Source organism: Moschus berezovskii, chromosome 21 (assembly GCF_049115385.1).
Source record: "Moschus berezovskii isolate FMDL1 chromosome 21, NW_MosBer_1.0, whole genome shotgun sequence".
Taxonomy (NCBI): domain Eukaryota; kingdom Metazoa; phylum Chordata; class Mammalia; order Artiodactyla; family Moschidae; genus Moschus; species Moschus berezovskii.
In genome coordinates this window covers 1,180,407-1,198,173 of record NC_142480.1, presented here as the reverse complement: position 1 = coordinate 1,198,173, position 17,767 = coordinate 1,180,407, and the positions used below count along the sequence as shown (strand labels likewise).

The window sequence follows — 17,767 nt, the reverse complement described above, 5'->3', positions numbered from 1 at the left end:
AAGGAGAGTCCTGGTGGGGTCAGGAAGAGGCTGTGCAAGGGGTGGGCCGGGAAGGGCAGAGACCCCCCAAGGGGTGGGGCCCGGAGGGTCAGGAAACCTCCCCTAAGGGGGTGGGCCAGGAGGGCCCCCGGGGGGAAAAACCTCCCCCAAGGGGGTGGGGGGGGGCCCCCGGGGGGGAGGGGGGTCAGGAAACCTCCCCTAGGGGGTGGGGCCAGGAGAGTCAGGAAACCTCTCCTAAGGGGGTGGGCCAGGAGGGGCGGAGACCCCAAGGGGGTGGGCCAGGAGGGGGCGGGGGCCGGGAGAAAAATTTGGGGTCCCGGGGGGGGGCCCCTTCCCCTTTGGGAGCAGAGCACCTCTTGGGGGGCGGAGGGGCCGCAAGAACCCCTTCCTCCGCCCACTCACCCCCCCACCCCCCGCATGAGATCTATAAACTCTTCCTGCACGGGAAAGCTCAGATGCCAGCGGATTCTACTCCACGGAGGAGAGGCTCAGAGCCTAATTCAAGGATGGCTGGGAGCCAAATGGAGCCAGCTATTCTGGGCTGAGCAGGGGTTTGCGGCGGGGCGGAGGCTGGAGGCGCGAGGGGTGGATGCAGTGAGGCAGGCCAGCTGGGATCAGAGACCAGTGAGGCCCTGGCTTGGCCCTGCGTCTCTGAAAAAGACAGCCCAGCAGCCAAAGCCAGCAGCAAGGATTGCGGGAATGATCTGTAGTGTTAGTTGCTCAGCTGTGTACGACTCTGCGACCCCATGGACTGCAGCCCACCAGGCTCCTCTGTCCACGGGATTTTCCAGGCAAGAGTACTGGAGTGGGTTGCCGTTTCCCTCTGGTCTATAGAGTCACCACAAGCAACTGTCCGAGAACTGAGCCATCGCCCTGGGGGAGCCCAGAGTCAGGGTCCTCAGACCACGTGGCTGAAATAACAGCCCATCAATACATGACCTTGTTCTGTGTTCCTTACTGTTGAAAGACACTGAATTTGATACATATTGTATTGCTGGTTCAGGAGCCCTGAACCCAAGGCAGCTGCCCTGAAACTCGCATGGACAGGAAACTCCTCAAACACAAGTGTTTTCTCTGTGAAGCACACCCAGCCTTCCTGCACTTAGAGACACAGGGTGCACTTAGGGACACTGGATGCATTTAGGGCTAGGCTAGGGCCACTTGAAACAGGACTATCTCCCCCCAAAAGCACAAAAACGTGGAAGACTGAGTGCTAAACTGGCCGTGTTTGCAGCGTGAGATTGAACAAGAAAGCCCAGAGTGGCTCCTTCTGACCTCAGCTGGGGACTCAGAACTTCTGCTGGTCTACACATATCAGCAAATGATTGGGAGGCAAGTATTGATTTTAGGGTTACAAATAGATTTAGCAAGTAGGCAAGTTCCCAAATGCAGAATCAGCAAATGATGAAAATCTCCTGAGTGTGTGAGTGACCCTCAAAGGATGAGGCTAGACGTCACTGACCTACCAGAGCCTCTGACTGACCACCCAGCCCACCGTCCCGTCGGGGCCCCCCTCCCCTCCCCAGACCAGGGATGGGCCCTGGTCCTGCATGAGAGGACGTCCACCTCCTGCCATGAGAGGGTGTTGAGGTTACAGCAGCCGGCGCTGCCGGGCTACAGAGGAAAGGGGGCTGAGGCAGAGGTAGGGGCAGGAGCGGACCCAGGGCCAGAGCCCCAGCCGCTGCCCCACCAAAGCTGACCTTTCTGGAGACGAGCAGAGCGGCCAGGCCCCGATCAGCAGGACCAGAGGCAGAATGGCTGCCCAGGGTGCCACAGCTGCTCTGTAGCAGGGCTGGGTCCCACAGTTCCTGCTCACCAGGAAGACCTCGTCCTGGATGGATGAGTGGGTGGGTGAGTGGACGGACAGATGGATGGACGGAAGGATGGATAGTGGATGGGCATGATGAGTGAATGACTTGGTGGCCGAACCACAGATTCCCAGCCAATGCCAGGCTTCCCTCTTCAGCCTCTGCCTGCCCCCCACCCCAGGTGGGTAAGAGTTGGGGATCTGGGGCGCGGGACACCCCCCAACTCAGAGCTGGTCTCACAGCTGGGTCACCCTCCCCAGCCCAGTCTGAAGGCTTGACGGTCACTCCCCACTGTCTTCCCCTGCCCTCCTCCATCCTCTGGATCCACAAACACACCCACTGACCACAACCGGCTACAACCAGGAGCCAGGCTGGGAGACCGATGAGTCAGCGACTAGTGCCACCCCCACACACCCTTCCCCCAGGAGGGGCCAACTGCTGGATCCCAGGGAGCATGGAGAGGCCTGAAACCCAGCTCAGGGGAGCTAGGAAAGCTTCTGGAGGTCGAGGAGAGGGCCAGGGCGCTGGGCAGGGTGCCGGCCAGCCTTCCAGGCAGCAGCACGTCCGCAGAGCTAGGACTCGCGCATTCCAAGAATAGCAGTCCCGGCTCGGGCGGCCACCACACGCACAGGTCCCTGGCTGGACGGTGTCCAGGAGCCAGTGCACCCTCCTTGGTGGCTCACCTGGCACGCCCAGCACGCGTTCCACACTGGCCTGTTGCCAGAAGCTGCTCCCACACCAGGGCTGAGTCAAGGAGACTCCAGGGGCTGAGGCCACTGGACCAGCAGGGGCTGCACCCACCAGTCTCAGCCCCGCCCCACAGGGGCGCGCTGGGCACCAGGGGCTGAGGCCACTGGACCAGCAGGGGCTGCACCCACCAGTCTCAGCCCCGCCCCACAGGGGCGCGCTGGGCACCTAGGGTTGTATGCTTGGCCCCAGGGAGAAGACGGAGCAAGGCTGTGAAGCCACCTGGACCCCGGGCTGAAGGGTCTGCTCCCAGCCGCCCACCCTCTGTGAGTCCTCAGCCCCCAGCCCCACTCCCCCAGGGTCCAAAGGCGGCAGGTCTCTGGGGAGATTTGGTAAGCCAAAGCCGTCAGGTCAGACGCTTCACCCACTGTGCTCATCTCACCCAGTAACCTTTAGGCCGAACTGCCCATCTCTTAGCAGATGGGGCAACTACAGCTCGACAGTTCCGGTCAGGTCCTGCTGGTGCAGAACCCTCCGGGCAGGGTGGTGTCTCCCCCACCAGGCCTGGGGCTGAAGGCACGCCTGCCCCTCCCCCAAGGGCTGGCCTCCTGCTGGGCCATGCGGGCCTCTGGATGAAGTGGGCATCCCCGCCAGTCTGTAGGAGTGATAAGGCAGGACAGAAAGAAGGGCCGGCACTCAGGCCTGCTGCCTGCAGCCAGCGCGTCCAGGCCCAGAGACCACTCAGACCGCATCTCTGCTGGGGACCAGGAGGAGGGCCCCGGGCTGGCCCCCTGATGGGGACGCTCTGGATTCCAGAGGGCCGGGAAGACCAAGCTGCCATGAGGGGTCCCCAGGCGTCAGTTCTCGGGGTCAACTGGCCCGAGGGGTCTCTCACGCGGCGTTCAGCGAGCACGGCCCGGGAGGCTGGTCCACCTGGCACCTGGCTTTGACAGGCAGCCTCAGTGGGTGAGCCGGTTGCGTGGCGCGCTGCCAGGGCGAGGTGGGCCTGCAGGAGGTTTGTGGGAGGGGCGGAGCAGCGGAGCCCAGGGAGGGGGGCGGACAGAGGCGGCTGAGGCGGGGGTCCACTTCCAGAGCTTTCCCGGGACCCCCACTCCCCGCTCAGTGTGTCCCACCCCCCAGCGCCACCCCCGCCCGGCAGGAGCGAAACTGGGAGGGCCGCGAACAGACCGAACCCTGGCGGAGGTGGCGCGGGTACTTAGGGGCTCGGGGAGAGTCCCTGGGCGCCCCGCCCGGGGGGGCAGCGGTGGGCGGGGCCTCTCCAGGGACCCCCCCCCCCAGTAGACTCCGCCCGCGGCCCGCGCCCGCTCCCCACGTGGCCGCCAGCGGGCGGGGCTGGGCGGCGCTGGGCGGCGCCTCCTCGTCCTCCCGCGCGCCCCTCGGAGCCTGAGCCCCAGCCCGAACCCGAGCCGTGCGGAGCCGCCAGGTGGGCCGGCAGCCCGCGGCGCCCTCTTTCGACCCCGACCGAACGCCGGCCCCAGCCTCGCTCTCGGCCGCCGTCCCTGACTGTAAGTCCGCGCCCTCTGGGCCGGCCGGGAGCCGCGGGGAAACTGAGTCGGGGCCGTGGGGCGCTTGCAGCTCGGGAGCGGAGTTGGGGGAGCGGCGTGTGCAGCCCGGGTGCGACCCGCAGCCCCGCGGCGCAGGGCAGCTGGGTCCCGGCTTCCGGGCGGGGATCCCGCGGCGCCCCGGCCCCGTCGGCTCGCGCCCCGCCCCGGACTGCCGGCCCCGGCGCGGAGACGCCGCCCGAGCGCGCGCTGCCCGCGAGTGGTGGGCCGAGGGCCGGCCGGGCCGCCGCCCTGCACAGTGCCGGCAGGTTTTCCCCGCCTTGCGGCTGCCACATCCTGACCATGAATCAGCCACAGTTGGGAAAATAAACTTCATTTTCGCGACCGCCGCCCCGGTGACACAGGGCTCGGGGTGGCCTGCGGCCCCGTCTGAGCTGCTGGGTGTGTAGGTGCCGGGGAGCAGGTGGGCGCAGGGGTCCTGGGCACCCCTCAGGCAGGCCTTGGGGGATTGAGCCCCGGGCCCTGCCCTCGGGCCTCCGGAGTAGGGCTGGCAGTCTGGCCCTTGCCCCTCCAGCCCCACCCCCCCCGCGGGACCCCTCTCCTGGGGAAGAACCTGGGGAGTGACCACAACCTCAGGAGAGAATCTGTGCCGCCCCCCACCCCCGGCTGTGCCCGCCTGACCCCTGAGGCTCTGTGACCCAGGGCCCCAGGCTGCCCCTCCCCAGCCGGACACACCGGGAGTCAGAGGCCCTGTGATGGCCAAGCCCTTGCCCCAGCCAGGAATCAGGAACAAGGCCAGAGGTCGGGCACACCCATGCAGGATCAGGGGTTGGGAAGTCCCCTCCCCACCGGCCCTTCCCCCTTCTCCCTCTGGCAATGGGAACCGGCCAGGATTCTGGCCTTCTCGCACCTCAGTTTCCCTGTCTTCACCCGCAGAGTGGGGACGGTAGCTCAGGCCTGGACCTCCTATGTCACCCAGCAGTGGAGGAGTTGGGGACCTGGAGCAAAGCCCTAGACTCCCTGGCATTGCTGCCCAGGGCAGGGGCGGGGGCGGGGGCTGGCGTGCATGCTGCAGCCCTCTTGCAGCCACTGCCAGGGCCTTGGGTCCCAGTCTGGAGTCTGAGACCTCACACCGTTCCCACCCACCCCTCTCCAGCCCAGCACCAACCTTCTGCTCAAAGCCCGGTTGGTACCGTCACCCCTTTTCCCTGACCACTGCCCAGGTCCAGCCTCCCAGGAGCTGCCAGTGCCCAGCCCGGAGCTGACAGGTCATCAGGGCAGGTGCGGGTGGAGGGGGCGCTGGCATGAACCCAGATGACTGGTGGGGCTGCCCTCCCGTGACCCACACAGATGGCCGGTCCCCCGAAGGCCCTGCTCCTTCATGGCAGAGAGTTAACCGCCAGGTGAGGCCCCCGCTTCGTGGAGGTGCTGACGGGCTGTCGGAGCTAATTGCACACACCTCCCCCTTAAACCAGGGCCCGAGAAGCTATGCCCTGAATAGACTCCGTTTGCCTAACCCTTTTGTCAAAGTGCAGGTGTCTCCAGGGTTGGAGAAGTGAGCTGGTTCGTGAAGGTGGCGGGAGGGAGGCATGGATCCCTGGCGGTGAAAGGGGCATGGCCCTGAGTGCAGGCATGACTAACTGGCTGGCCTGGACCCTGGCAGTGGTGTGCCCAGAGGTGGGCTCGAGCCCCTGGCTTGTGAGGGCGGCCCGAGGGGGATCCCAGAGGTGAAGTCCCCGCCACGGCCCGAGGGTCTGAGGGCCGAGTGAATGGAGGAATGTGTGAACTGGCCTGATCGTCCCCACCTGCTCTCTGACTGTCACACCCCCGGGTGAGGGTTGGTCGTGTTTCACGGGAGAGGAAACCGAGATGGGGTGGGTGGTTGACGGGATCAGCGCCTGCTGTGCTGGAAAGAGGTGCCAATAAAGCCCCTACTGTGTGCACCAGCCTCTATAGGGGCTGGAGCACAGTGTTCACCGTGCTGGGCGTGGGGAAAGCACTGCCCCAAGCGGGAGAGGAGAAGTGGGCAGCCCGGGGATCCAGCATCTGGAGGCCGGGTTGTCCCCCTGCCCCTCGTCACCCCCGCAGTCCCCACGGGAACAGCAGGCACTTGGGTGCAGCCGCCTCAGGGTCCCGGCAGCGACGCTCTGGGAGCTGGGGGAGCTTCGTCCTGGCTGAGCAGCGCCCCTGACCCTGGGCCTGCAGTGGGGGGCAGGTGCTGGCCCACCCTCTGGGCAACCCCTGTGTGACTCCAGAGCCCAGCAGCCCTTGCAGACAGATGGTGGTGCTGGACGCCAGGAGCCACAGGTTCTTCGAGGCAGTGGACCCTCCTAGGAGTGGGGGAGGGGGAGGGCACGGTGGAGGGCCCCCAGCCGAGCTGTCTGAGGCCAAAGGGCCAGGGCGAGGCCACTTTCCTGCAGCTCCCCCCGCCGTCCTCCCCGCCCCACCCCACCTCTGCTCTTTCCAGCTGCAGCTCCTGAGGGCCCTGTTCAGGCATCCCCCTGCTCATGGGCTAGCCCTGCACCCTCCAGCCCCCGACTTGGCAAGCTGAGTCCCCATCAGAGCACCCTGGGGCCTGACGGGGAAGGAGGCTGGACTGGGGGACCACCTGCTCCCACGAGGCTGTGCCTGGGCTCACCCGACAGGGAAGGCAGACCCCCGGGAGGGGCTGTGCGGCCTGCACCACTGGGAGGCCCGCTCGACCGGGGCCATCGAGTGGTCCCTCTCCTTAGATGGGAGGCCAGCCTGAAAACATGCTTGGGGAGGTTCGGGAAAGCGTGCTTGCACCCATTCTGCAGATGGTGCCACTGAGACCTAGCCCCAAAGGTGAGCGCTGGGGGTCGGGGAGGCGGAGAGGGCCGTTCCGCTCTGGCCGCACGAGCAGCCCTGGGTGGTGCTTTCCCAGGGCTCCTCGGAGTCCGCACTGGGCTGCTGTGGGCAGAAGCCAGCCCCACCCCTCGTCCCCCCGAGACAGTGGTGATCCCCCCCACAACACCCACGTATACACACTCTCCCAGCGGACCCCGCTGCTGGGGCAGGCACTGCTCCGTCCCTGAGCTTGGCCTTGTTCCTTGCCGATGCCAGTGGTTCTGGGCAGAGACACCAGCGTGGGCCCTGCCCAGCTGGGTGGGGGGGGCCTCAGTCTCCCCGTCCGGCCTGGCGCCGGGTCCTCTGGACCCTGGGATGCAGCCCCGGTGTGCAGCGTGCCTCCCTTCACCCATGAGCCTGCACCAGCATCCCCGTTTCTGCTCACGCACAGCTCTACACAGCCGCCTGCGCACGGCAGCCAGGAAGCAGACATCTGCTCTTTACCCTGTCCCCGAGGCGGGGGGCATGGAGGGTACTGGCCGTCCCCCTTTCCCGGCTGGCTCTGCCACCCCATGTGCATGAGCATGAATGGCCTGAGAACACCAGCCCGGGGTGCCCAGATAAGCAGCTGCCCACTTTGGGGGCCCCTCATGCCCCCACCCCCGCCCCTGTGCTTCCGGGCTATTCCCTGGGGCAGGACCAGGCCATCCAGGTGGAGGCGGCAGTGATGGAGGGACGGCCAGGACCTGGGCGGTCAACTCTGACAGGAGGGGGAGCTGGCCAGGAGGGCCCTCGCTGGCCAGGCAGGCCCGGCCCTGTGCAGGCGTTTAAAGGCTCAGCCAACCCAGGTCCCTGGACAACATCCTGGCCATTTCACAGATGCAAACACCAAGCCCAGGATGGGCCTTGCCCTTGGTGCCTGGCAAGGAGCAGCATGCAGCGTCTCGTGCCCAACACTCAGGATCCTGCTCGCCCGGTCTGGTCAGGCTGCTGGCGCCGGCCACGTGGGTCGGGAGGCCCAGGAACGCTGAGTGGGGCCCTAGAAGGTAATGACCCCTCCAGCTCAGTGTCACCCAGTGAGCCAGCCGAGGAGGTGTCAGTGGGCAGGCAGTGGGGCCCCACGCTTTCTGGCAGTGGCGGGCCTGCTTTGCAGCTGGCATCCACGGATCCGTTGGCAGATGGGGGGAGCGGGGGTGGCATCAACCTGCTTATCCCTGGGTGAAGACAGGAGTCAGGGCCCAGAGGTCCTGAGGTCCATGCCCAAGGGACATGGCTGGTCCGCAGCAGAGCCTGGTCTCAGCTGGAACCTGAGCTGTCCCCTGCCCCCCAGGCCCTGGCCACAGCCCCTGGTGGTGTCAGGCTCTGTAGGCTGGGCCCTCCCCCCACAGCCTGCTGCTTTGTTCTCCCTCTACTGGGCAGGCAGCCTGGACTGAGGACACAGGATGGGCAGGACTGCGGGTGGGGGGACCCCTGGGGCAAGCAGTGGAGGGCCTTCATGTCCAACCCCGAGATCCCAAGACAGGCACAGGTGGTCAGTGACTGAAGCTGGCCTAGCCCCTCCTTTACCCAACTCCATGGATCCTCCCTGAGCAGCCTTTCCTGCGGGGTGTAGGGGCCAGGGCGGGGATCTGTGGCTTCCTGCTCTGAGCTGTGTCTGCTCTTTAGGGGAAAAGAACCCAGGCAGAGGGGACGCTGGCGGCGAGCCCCGGGTCTGCGTGCAGCCCAGCAGAACCTGCAGGTGGACGCTGTGGCCAGACACTTTGCCCTCGGGGCGCCACCAAGTCCCTCAGCCTCTCACCCTCTAACCGCTGGCCTGAACATCACTTCCCTCAGGCGCTGCAGCTGACTTGGCGATCAGGGGTGGCGGTGGGGACCACTGTCCCTGTAGGCCCCGAGCCGTTCCCCACGCTTCCAGCCTCAGGCCCCAGGAAGCTCGACCAGAACCTGAGACTGGCAGGGGTGGCCAGGCCGCTGGGCGCTCCCCGTTAGCCTGGCTTGTTGTGCACCTGGAGCCCTGAGCCCAGAGTGGGGTGACGGCGGAAGGCGAGGACAGCCGCGGTCCCTGTGAGCCCGCAGGGCAGGTGGAAGCGAAAGCTGGGCTTCCTGGTACGGGTTCCTCCACCCTTCCTGTTCTCTCCCCACACCCGAACCCAAGCCGGCTCATCCTGGGGGAGGGGGACTCCCAGATCCCCTCAGGCCCCTTCCCCAAACCCCAACACCCACAGTGCCCAGCTCAGGGTGAGCCCTCCTCCCAGTGTGCCCAGCGCAGGGGCGGCCCCACCCACCACCTCCAGTGGCAATAGTTTCCTGTCGAGTCAGTCCCCTACCAGGGGCGCCCTGTGGGGCCCCCACCAACTCCTGCTCCTAACAAGGACGGTGGGGTCCATGGAGGTCTGTGTCTGTCACCACCCCAACCTGACCCAGGTCCTGGGACACCAGGGACCAAGCCCCGGCCTGGCTCCCCTGATTGCTGGTGGCCCCCGGCTCTCGGCGCAGCCCGCCCGGGCCCTGATCCTTCTCCATTCACAGTGCAGGAGACCCGGCTCCTGGGTCTGCTCTTTCTCCCCTGGTGACCAAGCTGAGGACAGGCCCGCTTGGAGCCCAGGTCTCCCTGTGAGATGCCGCTGGTCCCCTTCTGTAACTGTGCTTGCAGGCTCCCTTTCTCGTTGTGAAATGACCATATGCCCCCTGGATGCAGCCTCTCTTAGTGTCTGGCGTGTGTCCTGTGTGACACACCCCGTTTTGTGTGGCTGGGATCCCACACAGTGCAACCGGCCTCCTGGTGGTCGTCTCTGTTAAGTAGTTCGGCGCTGCCCTGGATGTCTTGCTGCCCACCCGCCTCCCCAGCCCCTCTGTCCTGCTGCTGGGTGCCGCGGTGGCTGGCCAGCCTCCTCATGCGCAGTGAGGCTTGGGAGGTGGAGGACTCGCACCCCATCCTGGAGACGTAGGTGGCGGTGGGCAGGAGGGCTGTGTGGAAAGGAGATGGGCCAGGGAACTGTAGGACCCTGTGTGCCTGAAGCCCTGTGTACTGCACCCAGGCATGGGTGGGCGGTGGGCGGACACTCAGTCACTTCCCTAAGGCCCCCTGTCTGCAGGACCCCTACCTGGGACAAGCCCAAAGCAGGTGACTCACACAGGCCAATCGAGATCCCCAGAGGGCTCGGGGCCTGGTTAAGATGACACAGAGAAGCCGAGATTCTGGAAAGGAGGGAGACAGGGGGTCACAGCAGGGCAGCCTCAGCTCCCCCTCCCACCGGGCAGGGCCTGGGCTGCCCCTGAGCTCCAGGGAGCTGCCAGGAATGTAATCCAAGAGTTGCCAGGCAGTGGAAAAATTTTGGTTTTGTAGGAGCTAAAAATATTGTGTGGCAGCCCCTGCCTCCCAGTTCCGGAACCCCGCTCCTGCCGGTTTTCCGCCCACCCCAGGGGAGAGGAGCTCACTCTGTGCTCCCCGCCCCCAGCCTCCCTGGCTTTGGGCCCAGAAGCACTCCAGCTCAGTGCTGATGCCGGCAGGGCTGCCCCAAGCTGTCTCCCCAGCTGCAAGCAACCGTTCCCCGTCACAGGTGCCTTCCTTAGCCCTAGTCCCCGCCCCGGCCCCAGACCCCTCACCCTGTACCCCCTCACTAACAGGGACTGCGGGACAGAAAACCTCACCCACTTCCACAAGGTGAGAGGCTCAGTCCAGTGGCTGGGCCGCCCACCCACCAGGCTGCTCAAAGCCCAGTGGGCCCTGGACCCCTCCAGGGCCTCCTAGTCTCAGCTCAGTGTGTCCAGGACACAGCTCAGTGTCTGCCCGGCTCCGTTTCTCCATCTGCAGGGGCTGGTCTCTGGGGTCTGGGAGGCCAACTTTGACCCTGCCCCCTGCTACACACACACACACACACAGTTTGATTATTGTAGGCAGAGGTAATGGCTTCCTGTCGGTCAGCACCACTGCCCAGGTATGAGGGCACCCAGGTGGAGGGGCCAGCATCACCATGCCAGGCTGGCCATGTGCAGGAGAGCCAGATGGGTGTCTGAGGAGGTGGCGCCTGTGTGGGCTGGGTGATGCTGGTGAGCAGGACACCCAGATCAGTGAGTGGACCCTGGAAAAGCTCAGGGGAAACCCTATCTTCCAGAGCCCCAGTCGGAAGGGGAAGGCATGACCCCTTCCCAGAGGACACCCCACGTTAAACGGAAGAAAAAAGATGAACGCTAAGGATCTAAGGGCGACGTCCCACTAATGTCTGAGCCTCGGGGCCTTTCCCTTTGTCCGCTGTAGTTTCGGTGCGGGGTGGGGTGGACTGCTTGGAAGACGGAAGAGGTGCTGAAGCACCGACCTTTCAGTTGCCCAAGGGACAGGGTTTGGCCTGAGCCTCTTGAACTCGGACCCTGACTCTTGCAGCCTGCGGTGCTGATTCCAAATTCCGGCGCAGGCCCTGCCCTAGGCGGGCTGGCCACGCCCTCGCCTGAGGGAGCCCTGAGCGCCGGGAACACATTCCTGAGCTCGGGCCCCGCCCCTCTGCGCCGCGGCCCCGCCCCCGCCCCTCGGCCCCACCCAGAGCACAGCCGCGGCCCCGCCCCTCTGCGCCGCGGCCCCGCCCCTCTGCGCCGCGGCCCCGCCCCCGGCCACGACGCGGCCCCGCCCCTCGGGCCCCGTCCTTCGGAGCCCTGGTCTCTGCGCCGGCCTGGCTGCAGGGTGGGCGCTCAGCCAGTGGACAGGGCAGGCCGGGGCTGAGCAGGGCCAGGGCTGAGAGCCGGGCATCCACGAACTGAATGGCCACAGCCGTGAGAGCGCTGCGCGCTCGCCCTGTGCCCGCCAGGCCCAGTTTCAGTATGAAAACCCGCTGCAGCCCGCCTTCTGGCTCTCTGCCTTCCACGCAGTGTCCCTGCGTTTTCCCCAAGGGCCGTCGCCCTCAGCCTGTAACGTTGGTTCCCTCCTTGAGTCTCCAGTATTCCCTGCAGAGACGCTCAGCCACCACCCAGAAGGGAACAGGCAAAGCTGTTTATTCGGAATTGCAGCATCCAGGGAATCACCGCCGTGGGGTTACTGTATCCATAGAACGCTACCTACACACCCTTGACTATATAACACGTATTACTGTGTTAAACTATTTTCTGTGTATAGAAGGCTTCTTTACAGGAGGGGGCTTCCCGGGTCCTGACGGGGGCTGCAGGCCTGAGGGAGCTGCACGGCTGAGACTTGGGCGCCCATGCGGTGGCTGGGAGATGTCCTGTCCTGTCCAGCTTTCTCGACTTGGTCCTCAGTGGGAAGCGAGGACAAAGCCCAGGAAGGTGTGGGTTACTGATGGAGCCTCTATTGTGGGGGGATGTCCCAGGGCCGTCGTAGGGCTTCCGGGGCTGTCGCTAGAAATAGAGGTCTGACGACCTGCAGGTCTGGCCCACAGGGAGCGGGCTGCATCCTGGGCTGCTTCCTGTGGGGACGGCCGGGTGTTCTGGTCTGGCGGCTGCAGCTGTGGGTCAGAGTTCCGTATATGGTCTGGCTGAAGTCCATTTACATATTCACTCTTTATCCTGAAAAGTGGTTGGAACATTTCTAGGAGGATGTCCTTGGCCTGGGGCCTGACCAGGTGGACCCTGGACGAGGCTGGCAGCCTGGTGGGCATCACAGAGGGAGAAAAGTCACCCACCTCAGCCTCCAGGTCCCCAGCTGAACTCGCTCTCCCAGCTGGATGCCCCGTGCTCGCTGGGCTGTGTGGGCCGCGGCCAGTGGAGCCCTGTGCATCCTCTCTGACCAGCTCAGTGCATGTGGGGGGCGGGGGCGGACAGACAGGGCAGCTCGGCCACAGGACACAGGGCCTAGGATCAGGTGGGCAGACCAGGCTGGTCACCAGCCGTGCTTCCCGTCCCGTCAGACCCAGGGGCTCCTCTACGGGGGGGGGTCTTTCGGGTCAGTGAGCCCGTGGCCCCGGGAATTAGGGGTGTGTGGGGAAACCTGGGCAGCACCGGAGGGGCAGCTCTGGTGACCGGGTGGCCTCTGGAAGCTTGTTTCTCTGTGTCAGGGGACCCCTGGGGCTCTTGGCTGGAGACACACTTGGATGCCAGAGTGCTGGCCTGGGAGAGTTCCGCTGTGTTCGCCCAGCCTGTGCCAGGCAGCCGGGGCCTTGGGCCAGGGGAGGCGGGGGCAGGAAGGGAGGGTCAGCTCTGGGTGCTCCTTAAGCAGCGGCACCCACAGCCGGTGGCAGTGTGTGCGGAGGTCTGTCTGTCCACCAGGCTCTTCACTGAGCTGGTGGGAGTGCCCCTCCCCCACACCGCAAGGCTGCCTACAAGGGGCAGCTGCGCACGTCGGTGGCAGCAGCGATGAGAGGCCAGGGGAGTGCGGGGGGCAGCCCGAGGCAGGGCCCAGTCTGGGTGGGCAGAGGCAGCCGGAAGGTCCTGCGTGTCTGGGTGAGTGCCTGGGGGCCTGGAGGGTGGGTTAAACCTTGCAGTCGTGGGGTGGGCCGGGTCCAGTACGGGGTCCACGTTTCAGGGGCCCCTGTGGGAGGGCTGAAGGACATCCTGCATGCCCCCACCCCAGCTGCTACAGCATCCTGACCTGAGGCTCGGCCAGAACGAGCAGATCAGCCAGGGTGTGCTGAGGGCCGGAGCTGGGAGCACAGCAGTCAGTGCCCTCCCCGCCCCCAGCCAGTCTGCCTCCTGGAAGGACCCAGGGGTCCTTCAGGGCAGGGGGGAGGATGAGGGATGGGGGTCCCCCTGCAGACAGAGGAGGGGCTGCTGAACTGCCAGGAGGCCCCCAGAGGGGTGGGGGGAGGCCCGAGAAACTCAGGTGTTGTCAAAATCTTGGCTCCCTGTCCACTACTGCCGAATAGAAGAAATACGGAAACAGTTTGGTGGAGAGAAAAGGGCAGCTTTACTATTTGCAAAGGGGAACAGACACGACCGAACTGACTCAGCAGCAGCAGAGGCTAGTGCCTCAGAAACGCCGCCGCCCCTCTCGGGAAGACGAGAGGTTTGTAACCTCATGAAGGTCTTGCCTTTTTTTTTTTTTCCTTTCTTTTGCAAAGTTTCAAAATGGTCACAGCTGACATCAAGCAACTCAGCTGACATCACCAAGTCTGGTGTCCCTGAAGTTAGCGACTCCTGATCTTTTTGAAATGTAGAATGATACAAGTGTGGGGCTTCCCTGGTGGCTCAGTGGTAAAGAATCCACCTGCCAAGGCAGGAGACCAGGGTTCAATTCCTGGGTCAGGAAGATCACTTGGAGAAGGAAATGGCAACCCACTCCAGTATTCTTGCCTGGAGAATTCCATGGACAGAGGAGCATGGCGGGCTACAGTCCATGGGACTGCAAAGAGTCAGACATAACTGAGCAACTAAAGCAACACAGCAAAAGCACGCATAGCAAGAGCATGTAGGGGGAGGAAATGCCTGATGCAGAGCACAGTTCAGTGAAGTCAGAGAATAATTAGCTCTGCTAAGGACAAGCCTACCTACGAGCGTTTGTTAGTGGCAACAGTTACAGAATAACTAAGATTTTAAACTCTTTTAGGCCTGTTTACACTTCTCCCCCAGCCTGTTCATTGTTTCCTTCTTTTCCACGTTTATCAGGAAAGCCTCATTTCTGTTTAAGAAAAGCCTCATGTCTATTTTTGCTGCTGCAGATTCCCACTGCTGGTTCATCCCTCCATATCAGTGGAGGGAGGGAAACAGGCGTCGTTCACGTGGAACTGAGGACAAAACTTCAGTTCTGCTCCCATTTGACAAACGTCAGCTGCCTGGCCCAGGGGCCCATCTGTCCCCTAATTCACAGGGGAGGACACCCAAGACCCTCACCCAGGTTGGGGGCGGGGGTGAAGGGCCTCCAGGGGTGAACAGCGAGTGCCGGGGACCCCGAGCCCTGCCCAGCATCGGCACCTGGGCCGTTGGCCCCCTCAGCCTGTCTCCTGCATGACCCCAGCTGGTCCCCAGGGTCTCCCCCATAACTGGCCAGAGCGAGCAGCCTTTCAGGTGATGCCACAGTGGACGCCAGCCTCTCAAGGGCCCTAGGCCACCTTCTGGGGCACAGCCTTGCTCTGCCATTTCCATCTCTGGGACCCTGGGCACGTGCGTGACCCTGCTCCCCTGGGTGCTGCCTCCATTTCCCTCCTGTGAAGTGGGGGGCATGGTACGGGTGGTGGGAGGTCAGGGGTCAGGGTGGACAGTGCCAGTGTGAGGCCCCCAGCATGAGGGGCGGTGGTGTCACCGTGCCCTGCCCCTTGGGCCTCCAGCCCAGCAGCTCCACGCTGCTTTGCTCACATGCTAAATACAAGACCATACATGGTCACAGAAGAGCTTGGGCTACCTCTGACCCTCTGGGCCAGTCCCAGGACTCGGGTTGGGGCCCACATCACAGCCCCGGGCCCCAGGAGAGGGACTTAACCAGTTTTAGTGATGACACAGAGAGACTCCCAGCCTGTCCCACTCTTCTGTTCTGAGAAGGGAGTGTTTGGGAATGTCCTGACCTGGGCCACCCCCCACCCTCTGGGGGATGTTCTCTGGGCAGCGATCAGACTTCCTGTAGCTGAATCCAGGTCAGTGTCCGAGAGCCCCGGGCCTGGGGGACACTGGTCCCTGCCCCCTGCACACTGACTGACAGAGTGGGGCCCACAGAAGCTGGGGCCGCTCCCCAGAGGTCCCCGGTCGTGCCTGGAATCGAGTGGACCTTGTGGGGCCTCGCAGGGCTGCTCCCCAGAGGTCCCTGGTCGTGCCTGGAATCGAGTGGACCTTGGACGTGACCCTGGAGCCAGCCACATTCCTGGTGCTGTGGGCAGTCTGGAAATGCCCCGGGTGTGGAATTGTCCCCGCCCACCCTATTATCCCCATCTGAGCCTGTCCACTGGGCAGGGGAGCACCCTGGGGCCCAGGTGAAGGAGCCCCAGAGACACCATTTCTGCTGCCTGAGCACCGCGGGGTCAGTGGCCTTCCTGCCAGTGGGTCCTCCTGGGGTCTTGGTGCCTACCAGTGAGGGCAGGGGTGCGGCATCCTTGGTTGCTATGACGACCGAGGCGGAGATGTAAGAGGTGCTTGGCACAGGGGAGGCCCCTGGTCAGCGGGAGGCCTGGCGGGATGAGGGATCGCCAGCACAGCGGGTCCCCGGGCGTCAGCAGGCGAGTCCTTGGTCGGCGGGTGGAGACACAGAGCAGAGTACACCGCCTGCCCCCGCCTCGCTGGGCTGCGGATGCCCTGTAGGCCCCGGGCTCACAGCTGTCTCCTCCCGCCCGCAGTTGAGCAAGATGTCGCTGAAGGAGGGCGCGCAGCGCAAGTGGGCGGCGCTGAAGGAGAAGCTGGGGCCGCAGGACTCGGACCCCACGGAGGCCAACCTGGAGAGCGCCGAGCCCGAGCTCTGCATCCGGCTGCTGCAGGTGCCCTCCGTGGTCAACTACTCGGGGCTGCGCAAGCGGCTGGAGGGCAGCGACGGCGGCTGGATGGTGCAGTTCCTGGAGCAGAGTGGCCTGGACCTGCTGCTGGAGGCCCTGGCGCGCCTGTCGGGCCGCGGTGTGGCCCGCATCTCCGACGCCCTCCTGCAGCTGACGTGCGTCAGCTGCGTGCGCGCCGTCATGAACTCCCAGGAGGGCATCCAGTACATTCTCAGCAACCAGGCCTATGTGCGCCAGCTCTCCCTGGGTGAGGCCCCGCGGGCGCATGCGGGTGGGAGGGGCGGGCCGGCCCGGCGGGCTTCCTGGAGGAGGAGCCAGTTTCCCGTCTGCCCAAGTCTGAAGCCGGGACCCTCTGCAGCCGTGGTCCTCCGCCAGCTGCACCCAGTCGCCCGCGTTTCCGCCCAGCCCGGTGCTAGCCCAGTCTCGGCCCCAGCCTGAGTCTTCTCTGGCCTTGAGGCCCCGTCCACCCCATGGCAGTCGGAGTCACCTGGATCAGAAACACATGTCCATCTGAGGGGGCCTCCCACCCCACTCTGCCTGGTTTCGAGCTCCTCGGCCTCAGCCGGGGCTCAGCTCCTCAGGTCTGGGCCCCGCTGCGGGCATCATTCTCCACCCCCACCCCCCTGCACTGGCCTCCTGGGGGGGCGCCTCCTCCCCAACTCAGGCTGCGGTGCCCACGTGTGCCGGCCGAGTCCTGCTCACCCTCCGAGCTTGGGCTCAAACTGTCACCTCTTTTAGGGAGTCTCTCTAGGCTGTGGCCAGACTTCGTCCCCAACCTGGGGGAGACCCCAGGTGGGCCCAGGTGGTCACTGAACGCTCTGCCTGCCAGGCTGTGCTGCTCCCACTGATGCCTGGGGCTGCAGGGCGGGCAGGGCCCATGTAGGGGAGTGAACCACAGACCACCCGGCCCAGGCCCGGCTGGTGCCGTCTGCACAGTCCTTTGTGCCTTAGTCTCAGCAGGGTCAGCCAAGAAACACCCCCAGAACTTCCCCAGCTCCGGGAATGCAGTGGGAGGCAGGGGCCCGTGGGGACAAGGAGGCCTCGTGAGCTGTTAGTCATAAACACGGTTGCTCTAAGTTTGGAGAAAACATGGGCTCAGCGCCGGGAGGGGTGCCGGTGTGGGCCTTGGGCCGAGAGCCCCCAGCTTAGACCTGAGGGCCATCGGGAGTAGAACCCCAGTGACTGGGGCCACGCCTGCCTCCACACCCCTTCTGGGGGTCCTGGGGGCGGCCAGCATGTCCAGAGACCAGTGCCTGATGTGGGCAGTGGGCCCTGGTCTCTGCCAGCCCAGCAGGTTGGCAGCTGCAGGGTGGGAGCCAGGGCCGGGCAGCGGGTGCAGGCAGGGGGAGGGCAGGACCGGGAGGAGGGGGGGCCCGAGCCCCTCTGAGAGGCCCTTACCCCCGGCAGCTCTGGACACGTCCAACGTGATGGTCAAGAAGCAGGTGTTTGAGCTGCTGGCCGCCCTGTGCATCTACTCGCCCGAGGGCCACGCCCTGACCCTGGACGCCCTGGACCATTACAAGGTGAGGCAGGCACGGCGGGGGCCAGACCGGAGCCCGGGGGCGTGCTGAGTCCTGCCCCCACCCCC

The 17,767-nt window shown here is 65.1% G+C and overlaps 1 protein-coding gene and 1 long non-coding RNA gene across 11 annotated transcripts in view; one reads left to right on the top strand and one right to left on the bottom strand.

The window, feature by feature from the left end:
* The first annotated feature begins 3,558 nt into the window (after positions 1 to 3,558).
* INF2 (inverted formin 2) overlaps positions 3,559 to 17,767 on the top strand; it is a 28,240-nt gene continuing 14,031 nt past the window's right edge. For 4 of the 9 annotated variants that reach the window (XM_055418649.2, XM_055418645.2, XM_055418648.2 and 1 more), the window contains exons 1-3: positions 13,007 to 13,210; positions 16,027 to 16,426; positions 17,587 to 17,702. In XM_055418649.2, coding sequence (XP_055274624.2) covers positions 13,124 to 13,210; positions 16,027 to 16,426; positions 17,587 to 17,702 — 603 coding nt within the window. In that variant the 5' untranslated portion in view covers positions 13,007 to 13,123. Of the gene's footprint in view, positions 4,022 to 13,005; positions 13,211 to 16,026; positions 16,427 to 17,586; positions 17,703 to 17,767 lie in introns of those variants that run through there. The other 5 variants (XR_016035716.1, XM_055418646.2, XM_088829821.1 and 2 more) reach the window with 3 other exon arrangements.
* On the bottom strand, positions 12,218 to 12,875 carry LOC148774466 (uncharacterized). Of its 2 annotated transcripts, none has more exons than XR_016035718.1 (3): positions 12,759 to 12,875; positions 12,454 to 12,622; positions 12,218 to 12,337 (listed from the first exon to the last, which is right to left on the bottom strand). It is a non-coding gene; the product is annotated as an uncharacterized LOC148774466 (long non-coding RNA). The 2 variants fall into 2 exon arrangements; XR_016035719.1 differs by having other exon boundaries at positions 12,770 to 12,868.